This window comes from Tachysurus fulvidraco, chromosome 1 (assembly GCF_022655615.1).
Source record: "Tachysurus fulvidraco isolate hzauxx_2018 chromosome 1, HZAU_PFXX_2.0, whole genome shotgun sequence".
Lineage (NCBI taxonomy): Eukaryota > Metazoa > Chordata > Actinopteri > Siluriformes > Bagridae > Tachysurus > Tachysurus fulvidraco.
In genome coordinates this window covers 29,771,514-29,786,294 of record NC_062518.1, presented here as the reverse complement: position 1 = coordinate 29,786,294, position 14,781 = coordinate 29,771,514, and the positions used below count along the sequence as shown (strand labels likewise).

At 37.7% G+C, this 14,781-nt stretch overlaps 1 protein-coding gene across 2 annotated transcripts in view; it reads left to right on the top strand.

Moving 5' to 3' along the window:
• Window positions 1-3,071: 3,071 nt before the first annotated feature.
• dock11 (dedicator of cytokinesis 11) overlaps window positions 3,072-14,781 on the top strand; it is a 60,979-nt gene continuing 49,269 nt past the window's right edge. For both annotated transcript variants that reach the window (XM_027169559.2, XM_027169558.2), the window contains exons 1-8: window positions 3,072-3,313; window positions 7,481-7,597; window positions 7,997-8,086; window positions 8,250-8,332; window positions 10,852-10,912; window positions 12,862-12,957; window positions 13,072-13,206; window positions 13,414-13,588. In XM_027169559.2, the coding sequence (XP_027025360.1) occupies window positions 3,212-3,313; window positions 7,481-7,597; window positions 7,997-8,086; window positions 8,250-8,332; window positions 10,852-10,912; window positions 12,862-12,957; window positions 13,072-13,206; window positions 13,414-13,588 (859 nt within the window). In that variant the 5' untranslated portion in view covers window positions 3,072-3,211. The remainder of the gene's footprint in view (window positions 3,314-7,480; window positions 7,598-7,996; window positions 8,087-8,249; window positions 8,333-10,851; window positions 10,913-12,861; window positions 12,958-13,071; window positions 13,207-13,413; window positions 13,589-14,781) is intronic.

The following is a 14,781-nucleotide window of genomic DNA, read 5'->3' as shown; positions in this document are numbered from 1 at the left end:
AGAAATCAAGGGGGCACTCTTGCCAAAAACAGGGGTTTTGTTATATCTTTCTATATGTTTTTTTTATGTTTTGTCTCCCACCTGATCCTAAGGCACTTGATTTTTCTGACAAAAAATATGCCATTCTAATCTACAGTACATATTTTTTTCTGTGGTCATATAGCAAGTAATTAAAGAAAAGAAAAAGCTGCTTCTTGTAAACCTGGACTAGAGATCACTCAAGTTCTATATAATATTGTATTTTATTTAATAGCTGTAAAACCAATTTAAATTGTTGCTATTAGAATAATCAGTATCTGAAATATTTTAAATATCTGTGTATCTGCATGTCTGTAGCCCAAGTATTTGGTCCCACTGATCTTTCCTTCCAACACCATTATGTAAGCTTTCTCTCCTGGGGGTCAACCTTGCCCTTTGTTTAAACAATAACCAGCTGTAATTTATGGTGCATTCAGAAATACTGCCATTTAACAAGGTCCTAATACATCATAAAACATTCTAAACATCAGCTAAAGACCAAGTTAATATAAATACAATGGATTATTTTAACATATATCTTGTTAGTCATCTTGTATATCAACTCAAGTCAAGATAAAGTCTGCATGTACAGTACAAATGATATGCATTGTTTATAGATATGCCATGTAAGTCACTAAATGCTCAAGCACGCAAAATAAAATTCCCACATTCTGTTTGTAGTCTCTAGAAAGGCGAGAAATAACATATCTTACAGTAACAATGAAGAAGAGGGCCTTTTTTACCCACAGGGTACATTCCACCTGTGTGTGATGATAACACTGAGATATTTGAGCTACTTCAGCACACAGTTCTTCCCAGCAAGTAACAGAAAGAGGAGAAACTTTGTATTCTGAGAGGGAAAAGTATATATTAGCAACTGCATATAATATGAATACCTCAAAGATGACCAGTGATGACAGAAAAAAAAAACTTTTTTTAATTGGAGACATTGACAGCTGTTATGATGACTAGGAGGTATGAGCCAGAGGTATAAAACTGGTGTACTACAGGATGTGACTAAGCAGAACAGGAGGATCTTATTCCTCTCCAGCAAATGAGATCACAATAAACAAAGTAAAACTATAAAAGCCTGCTGTGATTCATCTTTACAGTATTTTCTTCATTTTTATTTGAAAAAGTTTTAATTATGTAACCATGAACATTTTGTGCAAATACCCTGTCCTATAGCCAGCTCTTCTTCATGGTTAAAAGAGGTTAGACTTTTGGCAGATAAAACATCATGGGAAATTTCACTGAGTTTGAATGCGGTGAGTTATACTTAAACTAACACATTTCAAATTTCACCTAATGTGAACTGTATTATCACAAGGATTTTATTCCTTTAGTTCTCAAATAGGTCATGTTTAAATATATATCCATCCTGTAGAAATAGACCAATACTTACATACAAACAAAATGATAAAATAATCAAATTGATCTAAAATCCATGAAATCCCATTTGCCTTGTTTGATGTTGCTATCGCGGGGATGTGGTTGCATAGTAGTTGCTAATCAGAGGGTTGTGAGCTTGAATCATGGGTCCATTGAGCTGCCACTGCTGGGCCTCTGAGCAAAGCCCTGAGTTGTACAAAAAAAACGTTGGTCTGATTAAGCATGTCTGTCAAATGCCATAAACGATATACAGCTGTCCCTTTTTCATACCGCTTATCATACACAGTGTTGCACCTGGGGTCTATTCAATTGCACAAGGCAGTGGACACCATGAATGCATTGCAGGCCACAACCTCACAGGACATTCATAATTTAGAGATGCCAGTCAGCCTACAGCGCATTACTCTGGACTGGGGGAGCAAAATGGATTACCCAGAGAAAACCCCTGAAGGAAGGGGAGAAACATGCAAACACACACAGCAGAGGCAGCGAACAAACCATCAACTCTGGAGGCCACTAATGCACCTTGGACCCCAGTGTTTTTATGATGTGGTTGTTGTTCTTTTGGATAATCTGGAAATGTTCTTTCTTGTTGTTACATAAAAAAGGATTGATGATACCGGGGGGGCTGCTGTGGTTTGTCAGCTTAATGCTGAATCAAAACTTTTTTTTTTAATAAAAGAGGGGAAACTTTTTTCCCCCTCTTTTATAAATTCTTATTCAATTTCACAACCTGAAATTCCGGCATGCACAAATGTGATTATTGTTACTAATTGTTCGAAACTACCTTGTTATTCATTCTACTAGTCCGTTGCTTACTAGTTACACACTGTCTAAACCTATGTTTAAAAGAGAACCCCTAGAGATTTCTCCACTTGTTCCCATGTTAGATGGACATTGTGAACAACAAACATAAAAACTCTTGCACTAACAAATACTTACCCCAAGATGTCGCTTTACAATCAGGGGAAAAAAATCAAATCCTCTAATCCCTGCTCGAGCTCTGTTTCACTTTGCAAATCTATTCTGCATGCACAAGGGTCTAATAGCTAAGTATTCCACTTAGTATGATGTTTTCCATTATGAAATAATAAACATTGCTGTATAACAGTAATAGCCACTCTATTACACATCTATGCTTCCAAACCTGCTGTTCAGCATCATTTCCTGCAGTTATTTCCACAATATTGCACTAACATGTTCACATTTACTTAAAATACATCACTTTACTCTCACAATATATCAATTACAATTTAATTAATTCGTTATTTGTGTGCATAATAAATAAATATTTTGTGCATAAGACATATACTCACTTTATTACTTAGCATATGGGTATTGAGGAAAAACTTGGGTATTGAGAAAAATAATAAATAAATGAACAAATAGTAAGTAAGTAAGTAAGTAAGTAAGTAAGTAAGTAAGTAAATAAATAATTAAATACAATTATTTTTCTCAATACCCAAGTTTGCACACTACAATTTAGACTTTGGATGGTTCTTGTTAGTCTTCAAATATTATTAATTCAGCACAATATATACAACGGTGTCGACATTATTACTGTTACTTTTCTTTGGTTAATATTTATAAGAAAAAAACCTTTTTTTCCCTATTTTTATTTATTTCTATTTGCTATTTTGTTGTCTATCTGGCAACCCTGGTGTGGGCGGTGCAGCGCCGCTAAACAGCTTTGGGCATTCTTCGCGCTACATCTGTCCATCTCTGTCACCTGGATTTAAGGTAATGTCTCGGATTTCAGAGGACAAGTTGATGGAACTATTAAACGTATAAAGTCCAAAGCATGTCTGAAGTGCGGAAATTCACCAAAAGGCTGAGTAAACCCGGGACAGCAGCGGAACTCAGGCAAAGCGTGTCGGAAGCTGTCAGGACATCCATTGCTGTGGTTAGTAAGCTCTAGTTTACTCTAAAGAGACCGTGTCCTGTTCATGGAGACGTGTCTCTTCTTGTGTCTCATGCGTATTGAAATTGACAGCACTTGAGCGCTTGTTTCCTCATATACAAGCTCCAGATCTCGCGTTTCAGCCACAGTTTCCCGTTTGCCATTCTGCAGGTCTACTGAGCTGCTGCTGCTGCTGCTGCTGCTGCTGTAACAATCACTAAGAGCAAAAGCTGTTACTTAGTCAAACGTGTGATTGATCTGATAAGGAGCTAAGGATATTTATGGGATTATGTTTACACGCACTGTCCCCTGTTCCCCTGATTATGGACACAAATGTACCACTGGCTTGATGCGCATGGTGTCCAGACCACATGGACTGTTTGTAGTCTCTCTCCTTTGTGTTCACAGAAAGCGGCCCATGTGCTCATTCTGTTCCATCTCATCTCTTTACTTTTTTTTTTACTTTATGTGTATACGTGTATATTTGGTTTGAGAGATCGTGTGCGTTTTCGTGAGACTATTGCTTGTGTAGTGAATGTAAGCTGTGCCCTTGTTCAGAAAGGATGAATGGATACACAGGCAGAAGCAGGGAGGTGTATTATTATCTGTGCATGTAATAAGATGTTGGCTGATGCTGCAGAAAATGGCTGCAGTCTGTATGTTGAGGCTGATAAGTTTTTCATGGACTGCATGATGATTTCAGTCTATTGTGTCCTGAATGGGGACAAACCGTTATGGAGGCCTAGTGGTTATGGTGCTGGATTTCTGACCAGAAGGTCATGAGTTCGAAGCCCAGGTCCACAAAGCTGGCACTGCTGAACCCCTGAGCAAGGACCTTGAAGCTCAGTTGCTTAGTTGTATAAATTGAAATAAAAATGTAAGTCACTCTGGATAAGGGTGTCTGTTAAATGCCGTAAATGTAAATGTGAGGCTGTAGTGATGCTTTGGGAATCGCTTCGAGGTTTTCGCCGTGTTTTCTGCATCTTCTTGGTTTGATTCTAAATGCTATTGAAGCCTGCTACTTTTTCGTCACCATCATTGTACTGTGACTTTACTTTGATCCTACAGTAAGGCATTTTGTCATGAAGCATCTTGAGATTACAAAAGCTTGGGTATGTTGTGTCTACACCTGGTGTCAAATGACTCAGAGGTCTTGAGCTCCAAATCTTAGCAGACTTTGATCATTTTGTTCAAACGAACATAGTTAATATTTACAAATGATATTAAACAGCTACCTTAATTTGCTATATTTCTAGTCTGTGATTATTGCTGGCAGTTAGAAGAGTCTAGTAGGCCTACAGAAGGTTGCACACACATCTTAGGCTCAGAAAAATGCCATGAAGAATTTAAGGTGTTGTGTTTATACACAGAGGCCAATAGCTGCCATTTACATTTGTGTTCATCTAAGTCAAAGATTTCTGTAAAAGCAATAAGCCCATTAGACCGTAGAGTCAGACCTCGGTTTGCGCATGTCACACTTTCTGCGACAGATTTCGTTGTAAATATTGTTTAGAAACATTTAAACTTTGCGTCTTTTTGTGAATACGGAAGTAAGAACTTCATCATAGCTAAGCCATACGCCAACGCCCTGCAAATACAAAGTGGTCTGCTGCTAGCTATCACTTCCTTTTCCCTCTTGCTTGTGGTTTGACGATCTGTAATTCGTCTGTTATACTTTGTGCCTTTTTATATTATATAGTAGCCGTGCAGACTGAAGCGTGTTGTATGGTGGTGAAGGGTGTTGCACTTTAACTAATCTCAGGCCAGACTACTGATTTCTTCTATGAAGTATGAGTGTACAGTTTATTATGAAACAGATGTTTGTTTTGGGGTAGAGCTGAGAGGGTTCAACAGTGCAGGCAGAAGGCAGTAAGACACTGTAATTCGACCACTGTTGGAAGCCTGGTTTCTGAATCCTCTGTGCACATGCCTTGACGCCTGACAGGAAGCTGTTAAGCTTGCGGGTATGCAGATGTTATAAAGTGGATATAAATTTGTTTCGTTGCTTTTGAGTGGCATTCAGTACCTTTTATATTATTACAGGATTAACATAACAAGCATGCGCAGGTATGATATATATCTTTAATGTAGTTTTAAATGTAGTTTTACAGCACTTCTTACGAGTTGCAAATCCTTTTGAAACTCTGCTGCAGAAAACAATGAGCAGATTGTAAACTTGGTGAACTTGGTGCTTCTTGTCATTTGGGCTCAGCTCTTGAACTTTTTTTTTTAGCTTTTGGCTAAAACTCCAGCAAAAGCAGAACATCTCTTTCTAACTTCTTAGTCCTTCCTTTCTCACTTCCTGGATAATTTAAGGCCCCCCCAAAATTTACATTTGAGTTACATTGAGATTTATGAGCCTTTTATCTTATAACAAGTTTATCAAGTTGTTTTTCATAGAAGTATATTAGGTTGTCATTAATAAAAATTAATAAATGCCAGATGACCTCGGCTGATAAGTAATTCATGAGGGTTATGACAATGACATTGAAAGAGGCTCTCTATGTTCTAAGCAATGCATAATATTCATTGGTATTTTGATTCACAGTCACATATCCATAGATAAATGGTATTTCCATAAATAAAGCAGTTATTTTAAAGGATTAATCAACTCTTTTAAAGATAACTAACATATTGCTTTAAATAGTTTTGGACAACGTATGGGAAAAATGGAAATTGTAGGGAAAACTTAAACGTGAAATTTCACTTTTAATAACACCTGTATGATAATTGTCATGTATTCCAACTTATAATGATGAGAAAATGTATACAATAGAAACATTATAAATAGCTAAGAGCAGAACATATTCTTACAGCTAAACTTTATACTGTCCTTGTAATAAAAAGAAAATTGAAAGTAAAACTGCAGTGAAGCAGTGGGTTAGGCAGGATTTTATACTGGCCAAGGTCATGAATTGATTTTGTTTGATTACTTGAACTGAATATAAAGGCTGCAGGACCAACAGTAGCTATCAGAAAGCTTCATGATCCCTCCATAAGTCTTTAATGATTTATGTAAACTTACACAAACATGTCTAATTTTATTAATCTTTAGACCTAAAGAGAAGTTTCTTTGTTTGTAAGGACACCTGTAAGGAGACAGTGTTTTGTGTTGACATTGGTTGTGTGGGTGGCACGGTAGTGTTGCCACATAACTGCTCCCGTGTCTCCTGAGCTCAGGTTACTGTCTATGTGGAGTTTGGCATGTTCTCGCCATGTCATCATGAATCTCCTCCAGCATCTTTGATTTAATTCCACCTTATAAAAACAAATGTGGTATTGAATTGTATATTGTGAGCCACCATTATCTTGACCAGTGCACCTTGCTGATTTCATCATGGGTTAAAGTTGACCAGCCAGAATGATTTTCAGTGACACTTCATTCAAAGAAGACAAATGAGGACAAACCTCTGTGTCAAAATTTCCCTGTCAGCATAACAAACCCACCTGGCTTCCTCACTGGTCTGTTTTGGCGTGCACCTAATTGTCGAGAATATCTTTAAAAGTTTATTTATATTGTCATTATTTATGTTGACTAGTGGCAAATTTTCTGCATCTCTCAAACGTGAATTCAGAGGTGTAATTATGGGATTATGTACTGTATAAGCATACTACAACATACCTCTCTGTGTAGTTTTTGCTAACAGTCTGGGGACGTCATGTACATGAATTGACATTCTCAGTCACCTGAGAAGGTTGTGCTTTTGTTTTTACTCCAGACATCATACTAATGTACAAGCATCACCATTATTGAATTTCCAACCACATTCTCTGACATTTTCCCCATAGATCTAAATACAGATGTCACTTTAGTCACAGCCAAGTCGAGCTGTGTTTACTACACTACACTACCGAAGCACCTGCTCCAATAATAAACCATCTTTCAAAGTTGGTTCGGTAATTTTCTTTATCCAAAACTGAGCCTGTTCAGCTTTTATTTTTTTATACATGCTGCAACACATGGCACAATCTTAATCACTTAATCGAATCATACAGTACACATGTACTAATTAAGATATTGAAGAAATTGAACTTTGTTTTCATTTTGGTTGAGTAGAGCAGAGATGTGGTAAGATAAACCATGGTCAGAAATCTTCAGTCTTTTTATTAATACAAGGTGTTATTTCTTTCTCTCTCTTTATGTGTGTGGTTATCTGTGTCTGTATGCAGGAACAAGCAAAGATCATCGAGCCTCTAGACTATGAAAATGTGGTGTTCCAAAGGAAAGCGCAGATCCACAGCGATCCTCAGAGAGACTTGCTGCTCTGGCCAGCTGATGATGTCTCCGTAAGTTCACCAAAATCAACTTTGATTACGATATGTTTGAACTAAGTGCAAGCAGCTTTTAGGGCACACTGCCAAGGTGGATTATTGTATATTTAACCCAACACCACAAGGAGATTTGACTCAATGTAAAGTAAACAAAGCAGTAGTAGATTCTGTAGTACAATGAACAAGATATAAAATCAGCTATCTAATAAATGAAGCTCAGTCAACAGATATCTGTAATTTTATATCGGAATCCTTGCTGTGTGCTCATTTATTTGTTGCTGTTTCTGTTTATTGATTAGGATCTAGTTGGTTATTGGATAAGCTTCTAAATTAAGGCCAGTCTTACAGGATGCTTTTTAAACAGCCGGTCAGTGCTTGCTGTATTTGAAATTTCTTTACATTTGCTTTATTCAGGCGTTACGAATCGATCGCCAGAGAAGAACGGCTGTCTCATCTGTACCTCAGAATGCTGAGCAAGAAGCTAAAAGCCTGTTTGCAACAGAGGTACTTTGTGGAAAATCTGATTCTGATTTAAAAAAAAAAAGCTTGACTAATATAAAAACCTGGAAGAAACACAGCTGTTTTGTCACACTTTCCTATCTTACTCATGTTTTTATGAGTCCATCTGGTGCTTTGAGGTAATAACTAGTGAGTGTTCTTTTGGCAGTGCATCAAAATGTACAACACGGACTGGTACATGATCAGTTACAATTATGAGGCTTATTCTGGATGTTTCCGCACTCTTCCAAGGTAGGTTCCTGGTTTTTATTATTATTGTTACGATGATGATTTTTTTTTTACTGATTTGTGTATGAAATCTTAAGTCTTTTGAAATGTTTCACAGTTATGTAAAGGAACACAAAACTATTACTCTCTGCTTAGAAATACTATACCTAAAGCCTTGAATCTAACTATATGGCACTAGACAGTTAGAGAATCCTTAATTTTCTGAATTTCTACATAAATCTTGTGATATTATTAAATCTTGTGATATATGTTATCTTGTGATATAATTAAATCTTAATCTTAAATATTGTAATATTATTCTCAGTCATAAAAGATCCTAGTATTACAAAGTGTGTAAAATGACACTCATTGGACACGTTATAAGGAACATCGCTCTAATACAGGGTTGGAGCGCCCTTTACCCAGACCATGACACCATCACAACCAGCCTGAAGTGTTATCACGAGGCAGGTTGGGTCCATGAATTCATGATGCACTAAATTAAAACCACGGCATCTGCATGTCGCAGTAAAAATCAGGTTTCATCAGACCAGTCAACGTTTTCGCATCTTGAACCGTCCAATTTTTACGAGTCTCCACCCTGTTTAATCTTAAATTCCTGTTCTTATCTGACTGGAGTGGAATCTGGTGTGGTTTTCTCGAGTTGTTGTCCATCCTCTTAAAGGTTTGGCATGTTTGTCATTCTGATATCTTTTCTGCTCACCGTGGACAGAGTGGTGATTTGATTTACCATAGCCTTCCTCTCAGCTCATATCAGTCCCTGCTTTCTCTTCTTCCCGGTTTCATCAACAAGACAGTTCTGTCAACAGAAGTGCTGGCTGTTGGTTGTTTCAGCAGCTCAAATTTCAAGATTTCAGCACTTTCTGTAATGCTACATTCTGAAAAAAATAAACCAGTGCCAAATTTCTGATTTTGTTGTGAGCTTTAACTGAGGCTCTCTTTTATTAACCACTTTTTTGTATTATCATATGATTGGCTGATAATTGCATAATTGTGCAGATGTCCCAGCAGATTGGAAATTGACTTATCGTACATTTTCAATCAGTTTAAACAAATGAATTATTTTATCACCATGAGTCTTATAAAATATCTGTCAGGATATTGTTGGCTTTCAGTGTGAGATGTTTTTATCTCAGTTGGGAATAACCATCCAAAGAATTTCAGCAGTTGAAGATAGAGATAGATAGAAGACAGAGACATCTCAGAGAGCAGTTTGATATCATCATTCATTTTGAAGATTTGTGTGATAATATTTAAGAATATATTGCCCCTTATTGTCTAATTTCATAGGAGCCATTAATCACAAATATAGAGTGTGACATGTCAAAGAAATCCATTCTAACACAGAAAGAAATTCCACTTTTTGGTCTCTGAGAAAAACATCCTACCTGCTGCAAAACCACACCAAAAACATAAAGACAGCTTTAGAGCTTTTTTTTATGTTTATTTTTTTTTTTTGGATATAATCAGAATATGTATGATTATCTTCTTTTGCATGGAAATTACACTAACACATAGATGGTGGGCACCGAGCATGGCATGACATACAGACAGGTGACAAATCGAAGAGAACTAAAGTGTATTGTATGTTGTTCGTCCACCATGAGCCACCGGAACAGCTTCAGTGCATTGGCATAGATTCTGCAGATCTATGTTACTGTACTAGAGCTATTTGTCCACATATCTTTCCACATATCCAGTTTGATGATGCAAGAGAGAGCTGTTTAAAAAGTCACCCCATGATCTCTCATATGTGTTCCACTGGGTTGAGATCTGGTGACTGGACAAAGCCATAGCACATGAATTACATCATAATCATCAAACCATTCATTGAGCAGTCATACCCTCTAGCTGGATGACATGCTAGTAGAGCCAAACCATACCAGCAAAATTCCCCCCACAGCATAATAGGTCCACTATTTTTGCCTTGAACTTCTCTGTATACCAATACTACTAATTTATCTGTATAAATACATATAACAGATTTCCTCAAAAAATAGTCTTCACTCAAACAACAGGTTTAAACATATCCAGCTCTTCAGCTATGCTACATATTGACCATATTGACTATTTTCTGCGTGTGTGTGTGTTTTCCACATCGGAAATGGTAGAGTGTATTTGGCCATTTTCAAACTCAGAATTCCTGATTGGGTTCATGGTCTTGCTCTGAGACTCAACTTTTGTTAAGTTTTATTTCATGGAAAGATAGCTGGCACGTTTCTGTGGAATGGTCTGTTAGGAATGTAGAACTGTGAGCAACTGAGACACTGTTTGTGTGCAACTCCTACATAATTGCCTTAGCACTGGTTAAGTCTGTATTTATGTCAACCAGTGTGTGCAATTTTGGTATTAACTCCCAATTACGTCCGGTCAATTAAACTCTGAATATACGGCCTTTACATTCTGTGTGATATTAGTTTTATTGTGTTCTTTTTAATGTACATTTGATAAAATTTTAATTTACCCAGTTGTTCCACTGATCTGCTCACATTCTAGCATTTTCTCTTTGTTTTCTGTTCCAGTAAAGGGACTAAGACTGAGAAACTCCCATACCACGTGTTTGAGACTGATGAGGGAGAGGAGGTAAGAGGACTTCAGTGTGTCTGTCTGTGATTCGAAATTCCTGACCAGTGTGCTGTCTAGCAGGAATCAGTGAACCTGCAGTGTGACCATATGTGTTACAGTATCCTTGAGACACTGATTCAGATGTCTAATAATCTAATAAATGTTAAAAATTGCTGCCATCATTTTAAAGTCATGATTTGATTGTTAAGAGGAAAATCCGAGTCACATGTCTAGAGTCAGTACAGAGATCTTTTCAGTGGCCTGGGCTCTCACACTATAAATAGCCCCAAATTAAATATCCAGTCGATCTGGATGGTACGAGATGCAGAGGACGAGTGACTATTAAAGGAGAAACTATTGCCTTTCCCCATGTTTTGTGTGTCCGTAATGCGTCGATACCATTTAGAGGCCGGTCTAATTTTAAACAGCTTTGTACCTTTCTCTGTAGGGTTGTTGAGATTATGATATCATGATCATGATGCAGAGATCTTAAAACCTCACAACTAATTTCCAATACTGCTTCCTTATATTCGCATGACCCTGTCGATGCCTCTTGAAATGAATGATGGAAAATAAAAGCTTTTAATTCATACAGTGGTCGGAATAAAAGGGGAAGCGGGAGAATGATCGATTCTTTAGTCTCAGAGGAGCAGTGAGAGTGAGAGGGAAAGAGGGAAAGAAAACGAGAGAGAAAGGGGGGAAGGAATGAGAAATGTGGAAGGAGGAGGGAGTGCACTTGGACAATCACATTACAGTAGAGAGCTAGAGAAAAGCGCATTGATATAGGGCGCCAGGCAACTTCAATTAGGTTAGAGAGATATATGCGTACACACACACACACACACACACACACACACACACACACACACACACACACACACACACACACACACACACACACAGAGAAACAGCATTGATGCTGTAAATATCATTTAAATTTAGAATCCATCCAAAACATGTGACCAGAAGAATGCTCACGAGTCTCTTTACATGGCTGTGAGATGATGAAAGAACAAGTCTTTTTTTAACAGTATCATGCTTTACTTATTAATAATAATAATGTTTCTAACTGATTAAAGTAAGTAAGGTCAAGTTTTTATGAGAAAGCGAATTTTATTATATATCTAAGACGGTTAGGAGATGATTTTTCTTTTGAGTAATTGTGCTGTTTTTCCAGAAAACATCAATTAGGATTGCTGGTGATATAATTGAGCAATGCTATAGGTATAAATAACTAATGTGTACCCAATAAAAAATGAAGATGTGAGAAAGGGATATGCAAGCATTAGGCATAAACCAGTGAACAGTAGCTGTCCTACTTGTTAAATAATCAAGACAGAAGTTGAACTAATTGGTTAGAATCTGATTAGTTGCCTAGCCAATTACATTAGCTGCTGGAATTGATGCTGCAAAGAAAACAGGCAAATATAGTTAAATATAGCTGGTAAATCATAACAAAACTCATATCAATGTTAATTGGAGTTCTTGCCCTCTAGAAAGGCAAAAGTGCCTTATTTGTGTAATTGTCTGCTTACTCTGGTATCCAGAAACACTGATAAACATGATTAATAACTAAAATAATTGGAATGAGCCCATTCGATTGATATAGCGCACCTTTGACTGGCTGGATGAGAGAAGATTCAAGATTTGATTTGTCTGTCTGTTTAAATTCTAGTTAGGTGTGTGTGTGTGTGTGTGTGTGTGTGTGTGTGTGTACGTGCGTGTTGTAGACGGTGTTTTAATATGGAAGGGTGGGGGAGGGTGTATAAGTGAGGGACAGCACTCCTGAGTCAGCATTAATTTGTATGAATGCAGCTTTAGTGTGAAATACATAAAACTGTCCCATGGAAGCTCACAGATTCCCAGCAGAACATATCTGTTTCAAAAGCAACATAATTAATTCTGTGTGTGTGTGTGTTTGTGTGTGCGTGCGTGTGTGTGTGTGTGTGTGTGTGTGTGAATATAAGGACTCCTTATCGCTGTGCTCTCAGAAAGGAGGTGTGATGAAACAGGGATGGCTCCATAAAGCCAATATCAACAGCAGCCTTTCTGTATCAATGAAGGTAAATTAATCTGAACTCCTGTTTTACAGATCTAACGTCTGTATTTCATCTTCACCTTGATTCCTTTATTTAAATGTCAACCTCATTTACTTAATCGTGGTTTTCTAACCCTAGGTGTTCAAGAGGCGGTATTTCTACCTGTCTCAGCTCCCTGATGGTTCCTACATTCTCAACTCCTACAAAGATGAGAAGAACTGTAAAGAGACCAAAGGCTCCATCTACTTGGACTCTTGTATCGACGTGGTGACGGTACTCCTTCTTAGTACACTTAACCATGGAAAAATCCTTGAAAGCTTAGGTTTGAGATTAGGATAGTGGCCAGACTTGTAATAAAGTTTGCACTTAGCACATTGGAGACCTTTTATTTGAAGCAGTTGTTGGAGTTCAAAGGCTAAGCACTCGACTGGAAATGCTTACTGAGAAAGATAGCCTAAATGATCTGTGTGTGCTTCATAGTGTCCTAAGATGCGTCGGAATGGCTTTGAGCTGAAGATGCAAGAGCGCTACAGTCACTATTTGGCAGCAGACAGTGAAGTTGAGATGGAGGACTGGGTGAACACACTGAAACTTGCTCTTCAGAGTTCTTCAGAGGATCGGAGGAATGGAACAGACTCCTCAGACTGTGCATTAGGTGTGTTTATCTGTCTTGTACTCCCTCTGTCTCAGAATTTCACTGGCTAGTTACATTTCTGTTTCTCACATATTTGACAGGCTCAGCTGTGGTTTAGATTTCACTTATTTCTTTAATTCCCTTTATTTTATTTATTTATTTATTTCATAATATTCCCACTATAGTCTAAAGTATGTGGACACCTGATCAGCAGGTGGGGGTGGGGAATGGGAGGCAATAGTGGCTCTAACAGATGAGTCTGGCCCTTACGCCTTTAGGCACAATGAGTGTTGCATCATGGCTGACCCTGTGCCCTGACTCCATCTTCCTAAGCTGGGATATCCAAAAAAATATTTCACTCTATTTCTCATACATAACAGCAAAGACTTATTCTTCTCTTACACCTTCAGCATGACCATGCCCCTGTGCATAAAATGTAGTCCATGAAGACATGGTTTGCAAAGTTTGGCGTGGAAGAGCTTAAGGGAAATGCACAGAGGCCTGACCTCAACCCTATTGAACACATTTTGTATGAACAGGAACGCTGGCTACTTGCCTGACCTCGTTGATGACAGTTTGTGTAGGCTATTAAAAACAGGGGACCAAAGCTATATTAATGCCCATGGTTTTGAAAACGGATGTTCAGCATGTTTATCTGACTGTGATTGTCAGGTATCCACATACTTTTGCCGTACATATAGCGTACTTGTTCGCACGCTCCCCTTCATAAATTTTGGCCTGCATTTCGCCTTTTCACTTTCCACTTTGCATCATCTCTTTGTTTTAGATTTTGTCCCAACTTTGTTTCAATTCTTCATTTATAACATAACAAGCTAGAGTCACTTGTGATGCATTGAACAATGACTGCATTTTATTAAGTTATAAAAGGCCATTGACTGATTGATAAATTTGTCTTTGACTTCATTTACCTTTGACTATCATGTATCATGTATTAGATTTGAATTTGTTTAGTGAGAAATGCTGTACCACTACAAGATAACTGGCAGGATTTTGTCCTTTTTATTTGGTGTTAGTCAGGATCTGCCAGAATTTTCTGCAGCTACATCTGGTTCACATTCTCTGTTGGGGTTGAGACGATCTTACTGTGTATGTTCTTGGGCTGTGGTATGGTCGTGGCTGAAACATCCGGCATGTCTGCCTTTCTCACATAGACCTTTAGTACATACACTGTGCTATGGTGCTGGCAGTTATTT